The sequence below is a fragment of the Pholcus phalangioides genome, unplaced genomic scaffold, assembly GCF_987345545.1.
Source record: "Pholcus phalangioides strain wild (caught in Gottingen) unplaced genomic scaffold, Ppha-v1.0 ptg000003l_1, whole genome shotgun sequence".
Classification (NCBI taxonomy): domain Eukaryota; kingdom Metazoa; phylum Arthropoda; class Arachnida; order Araneae; family Pholcidae; genus Pholcus; species Pholcus phalangioides.
The window spans coordinates 5,413,755-5,425,242 of record NW_028301596.1 but is presented as its reverse complement, the minus strand read 5'-3'; the positions used below and the strand labels follow the sequence as shown (position 1 = coordinate 5,425,242).

General features: G+C 36.1%; 2 protein-coding genes across 3 annotated transcripts in view; one reads left to right on the top strand and one right to left on the bottom strand.

The window, feature by feature from the left end:
* Positions 1-93: 93 nt before the first annotated feature.
* Positions 94-8,066, bottom strand: LOC149087950 (UPF0598 protein CG30010). The gene is made up of 4 exons (XM_089242928.1): positions 7,907-8,066; positions 7,376-7,550; positions 4,146-4,194; positions 94-568 (listed from the first exon to the last, which is right to left on the bottom strand). The coding sequence occupies exons 2-4, from the start codon at positions 7,520-7,522 to the stop codon at positions 111-113; spliced, it is 654 nt and encodes a 217-aa protein (XP_089099054.1). The 5' UTR covers positions 7,523-7,550; positions 7,907-8,066; the 3' UTR covers positions 94-110.
* A 243-nt stretch (positions 8,067-8,309) lies between these two features.
* Positions 8,310-11,488, top strand: part of LOC149087949 (katanin p80 WD40 repeat-containing subunit B1-like) — a 64,866-nt gene continuing 61,687 nt past the window's right edge. The window contains exon 1 of one of the 2 annotated variants that reach the window (XM_089242860.1): positions 8,310-8,727. In XM_089242860.1, coding sequence (XP_089098986.1) covers positions 8,697-8,727 — 31 coding nt within the window. In that variant the 5' untranslated portion in view covers positions 8,310-8,696. The remainder of the gene's footprint in view (positions 8,728-11,488) is intronic. The other variant, XM_089242868.1, reaches the window with a different exon arrangement.

Here is an 11,488-nt window from a genome sequence, read left to right as displayed (position 1 = left end):
CTGAATTTTTAGCTTTATTTTTATAAATCCTCTCTGAAAATAACAAAATGATTTAATCTTGTTCTCTGAATTTGATTGAAAAATTTAACATACTTTAATAAGAAAATACTTTATTCCCTTGACAAGGATATTCTTTTCAATTTCAAAATTTCCACCAATTCATTAGATAGTTCATGTTTCTCATCCTTCCAAACAAAAAACACAGGCATGTCATCAGTGTTATTATCCTTGTAGATGAAGTTGGGACTTAATTGAATTGCTAGCGAGGATTTCACTAATCCCACTCCTCCAACTGCTTTCGGTCCAGGATGATAAACTCGTCCCGTATCAGGAAGCATGCATAGTTTCTTTGGTTCAAATTTCACTTTTAATAAGTCTCCGGCATGGCCATGTGAAAAATACTCTTGTCCTTCGACTTGTGTGATATGCGTGAAAACAATTGGAAGATCATCACAGCGTACATAGTTGAATTCTTTTCCACATGGAGATATGTAAGGGAAATGCTCGATATAGCGCCCTGTTTTATTCATTTGTATTCGGTCAAAAAAGAACTTCAGGAACTTCTTCTCTGTGAACAAATCAATATTATTATAATGCATTATAAAATAAAATTTTCAGTGCCAAATTTAAACAATATTGTACATCACTTGTCAGAAATAAAATAAATCTTGAATAAAAAAGAAATTTAAATTTTAGATTCAATATACAAAGCAAAATTAAATGATTCCAAATAAGTAAACAGTTCCAATCAATCAGAATTGTACTCTACAAAGAACTTCATGAGAAATGGCTTTGGGGGAGCAAGAGGATTTTTCAACCTTGATTATTATTAAAATTACTGATTTTATTGCTATTAATTATTAGCCTTAACTGTAAAACCTGCCAATTCCCCCTTTCTTGCTGAGGCCACTAAAATGTTCAAAGCTGTTTTCTTGAAGCTGAATTTGTAATCTGTCATCTCAGCAGTAACAAATATTGTCTGATTCATTTTTGCCACCAGGCATGATAAAAACAAAAAATTGCACTTGGTCACTTTGAGCAAGCATACAGCCTATATTTTGGCACATTCTCTTTTGATGTTCTTTCTTTCAAACCTATCACAACTCCGGTCTATCGCCATGGGCAATTTATTACTGATTGAGTTGTGCCAAAAGTGTGCGTGGGTACCTAAAGGTCTGAATGTATATACAGTGTTGTGTGTGAATTATGGTGCTACCATTTATGTTCCAAATTGTGAATGAAGTGCAATGATTGAATATTTGTATTGTTGTAGGTCTGGTGCTCTCTGCAGCAAAACTTTTAACGGGAAGATCAGCTCATATTCATGCCTTGAAGTTGGGAACCACAGAAAACCAATCTCGGTTGGCCACCACGGTGGCACTGATGGGGTTTAAACCCGGCCCCTCAGAATGCAAGTCCATCACTGACCACTCGAACATCGGTGCAGCCCTCATTTGATGTTGAATGCGCATGCCACAGGGGAAAGTTACACTAGAACCCCACTAATCTGAAAATTTACTTAATCCGAAAGGCTCTTTGAAAAAAAAAAAAAAAGACCACAAAAAAGTTTAAGAATCAACAAAGAAAAAAACAAATGCTCAAAAATTCTATATAGTAACACACTACTATAATGTACATTTTGTTTTGCATATGGATAATGATACCTGAATCATACCTGATAATGATTAATTACATAGTTTCCTTGAAAAAAAATCTGCATTTGACGAAGCAACGTATATTTAGCGGATGATGCAGTTCATTGCCACCATCTCAGAAACATGATATCCGCAGAGGTTGAATTATCATGCTACTCCATGTATTGAAAGACAGTTTCAAAAACAACCACAGCTTCTAAATAAGTCTGGTGGTGGAGCATCATAATTTAAGTCGTCCCTTAATGATGAGACATTGCCAGTTGAAACAACTCTAGAGAATTTCAGCATCGGTGAAAATTTGATAGCTGCTTGTTGCAGTATAACGATGACATTTCCATCTGATTCTTAGAGACTAAGGATTTCTTCTAAAAACTGGAGGATTTATGTGTTGTTTTGCATAATTTTGTCTAGGCTTTATTTAGCAAGGTTTCTTTCATGTTTTCCCATTTTTCTGTAGCCCAGTAAATAACGTCTTTCACCAAAAATTTCTTTATTATTTTAAAAATAGAAAGGATTCATTCTCATCTTCAATGAGATATTGAGAGAACATTTTCTTATACACCTGTTCAAATGTTTTCAAATGCCCCTTGGTCCATTGGGTAGAGCAAAAATGCAACATTGGGAGATAAAGAAAAATCACTAACTTCTCTGCAACAATCACCTCCATTGAAATCCCAAACTTGCACATGTAAACAAGGGTTTAAGTATTATTGTGTACCGTAAATGTATACGATTTTGGTGCTGCCACCCACCCAATACATGTTTTTGCTCTCTCATGCATTTATTGCATTTCCATAAAAGAAAAGCATCAGATTTTATCAACTTTTGGTCATTAAAAAACAGAATTATCTAGCCCAGAGGTTTCAAACTTTTTCCCATCTGCGGCACCCCTTTTCCTAATCAACACTTATTCTAAGCTCCACAGAGTAGTTTAAGAAAGAGTCTCTTCGAAAAACCTTTGTCAGGATGAAAATTGGCAGCACACAGTTTTAGAAATCTGATCTAGCCTGTAACTTTTATCCCATCCATAGACATACTCATTATTTCATTACAGTTTTAAAAAAGCCATGTTTAAAAGACAAACCCCGGTAATCCGAACAAGTTCAGATCCCAACTAGTTCAGATTAGCGGGGGTTCTTGTATACTTGTTGGTTATCAGGACAACCACTAATTGGCAGTGAAGGAAACTGCCAAACAATATATGAAATTATTTAGACAACAATAATATTGAAGCATAAACAAGTATATAGGAATACCAGACTTCCTCAAAATCATACAAGTTGAAAAAGTGCCGCTGTGGTGGTCGAGTGGTCATAGTGTCCGAACTCGCATCGCGAGGATCCGGGTTCGAGCCCTCACCATCGTCACAGTGGTGGTGGGCTGAAGTTGGTTTTTTATGGTTCCCAACTCCAAGGCGCAAATGAGCCGGTCTCGCCACAGAGAGCAACATGGCTACAAACAATACAAATATTCAATCACTACACTTAACTTCTGATATATAGATGACAGCACTGAAAAATCAGACTATTACACACACATTTCCGGCACAACTCACTAGGTAGTAAATTTCCCATGGCGATAGACCTGAGTTATGCTCGGTTGAAAAAAAAAGTTTGGAAAAGTGTGTGCAGATGGTTTTTCTGATATTCAACTGACACAAAATTTCATGTCCTATCCCAGGGTCTGTTAGCTGAATCACTAGACCTGCCTTCTATCCCTCCAGTTGCAGCTGTGAAAGGTGGGATTAGGTTCAAAATAAATATTGAAGATGAAATTTCATAACAATTGGCGATAAGCGAAGAAGAAAAAAATTGGATCTTGAAATTTCTTCTGGCCATTTTGTAGAAATCTATAGCTCAGTACAAACTTTCGGCCATGGTACCCACAAGAATAGGCCTGACGGCTCCTTTTGGATGATTTGCTCTACTTTTTTCAAGCTACAAACTAACTATGGAGGGCCAGCATGAAAATTCTGACATGGGCAAATCTTCCCCCCACCAAAGAAGTCAGCCTAGGTGCTCTGCTGAAGGATGTATGGGCTATGCTTTTGGCACCTTGACTTACTATACACAATGCCAGTTTATTGCTACAAGAAAGGGCAGCTTGAGAAAAAATCTCTTCCCTTGTGGGACCTAGTTTTGGCGTCTCCTGATCATGATTTTTGGTTGACCATGCTTTTTTACTTTTTTATTACCCCTTCACCCCTCCGGGAGCTATAAAGGCTTATTTACTACCATTTACAAAAGGCTTATTTACTATCATTTACAAAAGGCTTATTTACTACCAATTACAAAAGGCTTATTTACTACCATTTCACCTCCGAAGATGTGGATGTGTCTGAAACATGTTTTTTATGGAACCTAACAATGCATATTTTTGTAGGCTTGGATGATACTGAATTTGTTATTGAAAATACAGCCAAGATAGAGGGGCATTACTGTATACACACATCATGTATAATTCACTAAATGGTTTATTTATAGCACATACCTTTGAAACAGGAAGTGAAATTCTTCATTTTGCTGTCATCTAAAAATAACTGCAGAAAATAAAAATAGATATAAGGAATACGCATCAGGAGTTTATCATTTAGTATACAGCAGAGTTTGACAAATTACTGGAGGGGGAATTGCTGCTGACCAAATCACGTAATTGCAACATTTACGATATACATACACGACAGCATTTGCCATTGTTAGCATATGGAGATGCCGCTGTTTCGTAAAAGGATGCATAAAAATGTGGTTGGTTCACATGTCCCATGGGACGTGTTCTCTAGTAGTAAAGAGTGAAAGTAAAAGAACCTAGTTCGAGAGAAGCTGGTAAATTACTTTATTTTTTTTTCAATGAACCTTTGGATTGAACATGTTTTTAGAAATAAATTATTTATTTGATTTACATTGATACCAGTGAATGATGGGTTGGGGTAGAACCACTTTCAATCAAAAAGGACCCACAGTTCACCAATAACCTGGGTTTCCGGAACCCAAGTAAATTAGAGTACATTGGCATCTTTGTTATATTTCAAGAGGGCTGGAGTTATTACTTTTGTCTCAACTATATGCTTTGCAAAGACTGCATCCTCAAGAACGTTTTATATATACATATGTTACAGTAAAATCTCAAACACTGGGAAAATCTAGGATTTACCGGTAAGACTCAATACGAGTTGGTTAAAGTCTGAAATTTTTCTTGTAAAAACATTTTCATTTCAGACTTTTACCAAGTCAAATCAAAGCCTGTTTTCAATGAATCAATTAATCCTCATGACCTTCTTCATTCCTAATGTTTATTAATTTGTCGATTTATTATAATTATTTAATAATTAAAATTAAGTGATAATTAGCTAACAAATTAATGAACCATTTTGAAATTTTCAGTTCCCGACGCTAGCTGTGTTAGCAATTAATTGATTAAAAGTTCATACTTTTCAAAGTTAATTTACTGCAAACAGTAAAAGAATGTTTTTAATGGAAGTATATTAAATATAACTATAAAAATTAATTGATTAATTAGCATCAAAGATTCATTAAAAAAGTGGGCTCTTACTGCTAATAGTTAATGATAATGATTGCTTAATTAGCATCAGGAACTAATAATTGTCCTTAATTAATTCATTTGTTGGAGCTACACATTCAATACTAAGGAAATCAGTTTAAAAAAAATTGGGTCTTTCAGTTTCTTGTGGTGTTTTACTTATTTTTATAAAATTGCATCGATCTTTACCGTAACGATGAATTTGTATATGCATGCGAGGGAATTCGAGAGAAGAAAAACTCTGAGCCGATCTGTTTTGTCTGTACACGAAATGCAATCTGTAAAGCCCGTCTAAACCCGCCACTCTACCAACACTTTCTATAGCAGAAAGCCTCCTTGAGAAGCTCGTGGCGTCACTAAAGTCGTCCATTTCACCTATAGTCGTTGCTAAGGCATCTGTATAAGGATATTTACAGTGGCTATAGTCGTTGCATGTACTGTAAAAAAAAAATGATTTTGCATACGTCAGCCTGCTATATTCAGTGACTACAGGTGAAATGGAGGACTTCAGTGACGTCAAAGCTTCATGCGAAGGCTTTCTGCTACAGAAGGTGTGGGCTCTGCTCGATGCCCGAATGTGCAAAAACCTATTTTCCGTTAAAACCGCCCCAGGATGTGGACTAAAAACAGGTTTTTGAATGGTTCAGCGTGGCAGGTCCAGAACTGGCTTCATTTTCATAGTGCATGGTCAAGATTGCAAAACTTTTGAAAATCGTGAGTAGCGGAAAGAATATTTCATTGTAGATGCGTAGGAGGCCCACAAGGGTGTATACAGGTTAGGATTGCATTGAATATTCATGAATTATTAAGAAATTCAGCAATCTCCTTGGAATGTTGTTTCGGGGGCTGGGGTGCTCATATGGCGCGAGCTCACTAGGCTCAAGTGCCACTGAGGTGTATTTAATGAACTTTGAATTAAAATTTGCAAAAAAATTTTTTGAGTGATTATTTTTTTATTGTACTATGATTATGTTGTCTTGGGGGTACCTCCCCCCCCCCCCATGGCAAAGCTGAAAATTCATCACCACTGACGAGCTTTAAGCCAATGTTTGCATGCTGACAAGGAAAAAATATAAGATGTAAGCCTACATGTCATTTTATAAATTTCAATACATCACTTTAACATGAATAACTGAGAAATATTTTCCTGCATTCATTTTGAACTTGAACATCCCAAGGCTGTTATTGCATTTAATTAAGAATTCAACATTTCTTTTGAGAAAATTAGTTTTACCAAGGGGCCATTCAAGTATTACGTCATCATCGATGGGGGTTTCCGATTTGCTGACTTTTGATGACACGGGGAGAGGGGTTTGGATAATGCTTACGTCATCAACCACCCCTTATGAAAATATGAGTTAGGATTCGGAGAGGCAGAGCTGATGACGAAATTTTGCTGACAAGGGGGGAGGGGTGTCAAAAATGGCTAAAAATTTGCTTACGTAATACTTGAACGGCTCTAATTAACTATTATTTTCATGATTTTAAATTACAGCAAAGAACATCAGTTTTAATGGTTTTATGAAAAAATCAATAAAAAAAATATTTTAATAGCTCTAGTAATGTCATTAGCGAGCCATAGAAAAATAAGTTATCCTAAACATAATCAACTAAAATTTTGTAAACAAAACACATTAATGATGATTTCTGAGTGTTGCAAAAAATATTCTAATAAAGGAAAAAAAAACTGCGAATACAGGGGGCTGACTGTATAGTATAAATAACTGGATTTAATTTTGTTGACGTGAGGACCAATTAGATCAAACTGCATCAAAACAAATGACCCCTTAAAAGCAAGAAAATTTGTTCTTGTCATGTCAGGAAATAAAGGTATGTAGGATTTTAAAAATGATGCACGAGACATAAAAACAATGACGTAGAATGTAAAAAAACTATGATAAAAACCAATGGCTTTGATGAACTTAAAAATGTGAGGTGCACCACAATGATCAGACAAAATATCACAAAGGTGCCAATATAACTTTTTCAGCCATCATGGTATAGAATATAATGAAAGTGTCTGAACCTAAATTATTTCCATGAGTTATTACCAAAGTAAAATTTATTCAGATCAAAATCTCAAATGTGAAGATATTATAATTATTACAAAATTGTGTTCAAATGTCAGTGTGAATTCACACACATAGATTCATAAAACTAATGAACACGTATACAAATTTTACCATTCCTTGGTGATCAATGTAATAAAAATACTCCCGAGTGTTTGCTACAGGGGACTGTCCCTGAATATAAGAAAAATTTCCGTAGTAGCGGCAGCAAAAAGATTTCCGAAGCATTCCTCTTGCGGCGAGTCCCATTTTCCACATCATGAGGGTCAAATCTGTTTTGAATTATTGCCTGTAAAAGTAAGATTACGCATACTTTTATTCGACAGAATCATACTCATCAGTAAACAATCCACGCTCATTCATTAACTCAATCCACACTCATATATGAGCTCAATTTGTAGTCATGAATTACTTCCTATAAAACATTTACAACCTAGTTTCATTGGACAGATTCATACTCATGAATTACTACCTTTGGTAGAGAAATAAGATCATGGTATTTGTTTATTTGACAGATCCATTCTCATGAATTTACTACCTTTGGTAGAGAAATAAGTTCATGGTATTTATTTATTTGACAGATTCATGCTCATCAATTACTACATAAACAAAATAAGATCAACATTTATGCTCACGAATTACTACCTAAAAAACATGAGATCAACATTTGTGCTCATTCGGATTGATTCCGGCCTCATGAACAAATTTTTTTCATCAATTACTACCCAAAAATGCAAGATTCGCATCTACTTTCATTTGACACATTCATGTTCGTATTTGTTTTATTTATATTGGTAAATATTTTGATCAGCTGGAAAATTGGCCTTACTGGATCTACAAAAAAAAAAAAAAATTCACTTTTGGTAAAAACCAAAAAAAAACTTTGGTTTTTAACAAATTAAATACAGATTAATGATTGTTTTTATGAATGAATTCGAAAAATTTGTATAAAATGGGATTTTTTTTTTCCCCATAACTTTCTTCGAGCAGACACCGACTGTAGAATCTAGTAAGCCCCTAATAATTCGAAATGACGGAAAGACCATGCGGTTGTTGAAGACCAAACTAACAAGTCACCAGTTGCTTTTCTTTTCCCCGATTTTAGTCATTAATTTAGTCAGTTCATGTCGAATCGTTGGATATTACAGTTGTGTTGTGTGAGAAGAGCTTAAAATTTCTTTCGTTATTCGTGGGATTTAAAAGAAAAGAAATTAGTGATAGGGGGAAAAATTATTTTATATGGACTCTGTTTAGAAATAACTCGTTTAAAAAAAAAAATTCAATGGCTTTTTGTGAAGTGACAAAATAATGATTCCTTGGATAACTAGCTCTTCGAAATTCTCGTGGTTTTTTTTTCTCTCGCAAGTGAATATGTGGTGCAAGAAAACGTTCACACCAATTATTAGGATACAAAATTTCTAAAGAAAAGAGCTGCATGATGTCCGGGAAAAGGAGTTGGAAGCTCCGTGAGTATCTGCCCAATTTTGAATATAATTAAAAAAAATTCTATTCATCATAGTGCTTTTCGCCATCTCACCAGTGTCTCATTATTTCTTAACGAATAAAATACAAACTCTCCAAGGGTCACCCTCCGTTCTTGAAAAAAAAATCTGGGCCTTCCTGGGAGATGTTGGTTCCTGAATAGAGTTGAACAAACACACAGGAGATTAAATTTGCCCTTTAGAGAGGTTCTACCGCATTCACTTATTGCTATTCTGGGGCATCTTAAGCGAGGGTTCATTGAGTGTGGTGCACCCGGGTGGCAGCTTAGGCGTTAGTTAGATGCTGAAATTTTTACAAATTTCCAACAGTATGAATTCACGAGACATCATGCTTTTGAGTCATACCTGTGACAACAAAAGATGTTGAGAAAACCTGAAGGAATAGATAAAGACTGGGGTCGTAATACTGTTCCAGTAAATAAGAATGTACTCTGTTGTGTAAAGGGGGCGAGCGTGCGTGTTTGCACTCCCACCCAGTAATTTTTCAGGACCGGTCAAAGACAAAGGAAAAATTCTGCTTCTTACTTGTCTGGTTCTGGAGCACCAGAAACGCTATTGAAAAAAATTTCTTAATAAAAGTTGCAGTGGGATATGTCCTCTTCATAAGATAAATGCAAGTAATGTAGCTCATCAATGAGAACTGTATTGTGAATCAAGTTATATGCTATAATTAAGAATAAAACAATCCTGGACTAAAAGGGGGAAACATATAGTCACCAACATTTTGTTCAGTGAGCAATACGGCTTTGTACTAAAAAAGCATCCCAGAGTGGCCTTGGCTAAATCAGGGTCGTCTTTAGAGTTGGCACATGATGCTTTGCACCCAGGCAGCAAGTCAGCTTGAGCCATCCCTGTTCAATTTGTATTGTATTCCATATTTGAGCACAGTGATTCTAAATTAATGAGACAAACTTTAAGAGGTCATATGAGACACCTTAACAAGCATTTTTTTTTATCGTAGAATGTTCTGTCGAATCTCAAAGACAGTAGAGGGTGGTTTCTAGAGAGTACTCAACAGTACCTCAAAAGCAAACATTTTTTTAGACATTTACTACTACTAAACCCCACATGCAGCTTGCCCACATTCTTCTGTGGAATTTCTAATGAATTGGTACATGTTGGAATGTGCGTGTATGTGTTGTGAACCTAACCTGAAGTTTGTTACTGTGTAATGCTTGTTATATGATGTGCTGCTATCAGTTTTTCTACTTATGAGTAAAGTGCAGTGATTGAATGATTGTACTGTTGTGAGCCTGTTGCTCTCTGTGGTGAGACTTTTTAAAGGAGAGATCAGCTCACGTTCGCTTCTCAAAGTTGGCAATCGCAGAAAACCAACTTTAGTTGACCACCACTGTGGTAACGGAAAAGTTTTAATCCGGGTCTTTGAGATGCGAGTCCGCATCTCAAAGACCCAAGCACATGTCACAACAAAAATGACATGTGCTATCAATCATTCGAGGGTGCATATGCACTTTCTCATTGTAGTTTGTTTTCTGTGTTGGAGTTTGTTTTTTTATTAGGGCTAGGACCATCAAACTTATGCTGCACCAAACAGTGATCCCCCAAAGCAGAATGTTTTGCGATGTTCTGCAACAAGCGCCCTCAGATGACTGAAAATGTTCTGCAGTAAAAATTCACGTATGCATAATAGCGTTTTTCTACGCTTTTCTTAAAATTCTTCCAGATTGTTTTGCAACAGCACTGGTTGTTCTGCGACGTACATCGCACATTTCTGCATATTCTGCTTTGAGGACAGTGATCAAGACAGTGTGATAGAATTTGCATTACCTAGGTTGCACCATGAGAAGGCCTACCACATTACAATACTCTGCACCCTCAAAGCCAGTTTGCGCATTTATTGCAGCTAATCCATCAGAAAAATATATTTGTTTTTTGGTGAAGCGCTGTTGAGCACTCTCTAAAAACACCCTCTTCCACTTTTGTTATTGAGATTCGACTACACATTCTGTGACCAAAAATGTTTAAGAGTCTTATATTACCTTTTAAAGTTTGTTCCATGAATTTAGAATCTCCCTGTATATTGTGAGTGTTTTACTAAAATATAAGTAAGGTGCAATTTCGTAGAGATAAAAGCATAGCCCCATTTTTTCCATGCCTCATAAAAGCATCTGGTATCTATGTTAAATGGCCTCTAGTCCAGGGTTTTTCTCGGGCTGATATATAATAAATTTATGTTGCAAACCACAAGGATTGACACTGGGGCCCACGAATGGAGCCCTGTCAGCTTGCACATTTTTGGACAATAAGAATATAATTGTATTCGCGCAGGTTGTTTTGTGTTCAGCAGGGTTGACAAACTGTTTAAAAATTTAGATGCTTGCCTAATTTCTTAGAAGTCTTCGTTTTTTTTTATATTTAAAAATGATCCTCACATATTCCCAAGAGATCTGTCCAGGGAATTTGTTAACTTTAAGACATCCATGCCTGAACCGGGATTTGAACTTAGACCCGCATGCACAGTGAGAGATTAGCTCCCTGACCACTGGACTACCAGACTGCAAAAGTCTACTTTTCTGGGACTTTATGACCCCACCTCCCCTTCCAAGTTGAGAGACATGTTGATGCCAATACCGAAAATCTTGTGTTGTCTTCAGACTTTGATTCAATAATCACTCACAGTAACTTTAGGTGACAAGCCCACTTTTTTAGTTGCCGGGGCAACCTTGCGCCCAAGATTTGTCAAGTCCTGGTGTTGAGTAATGTT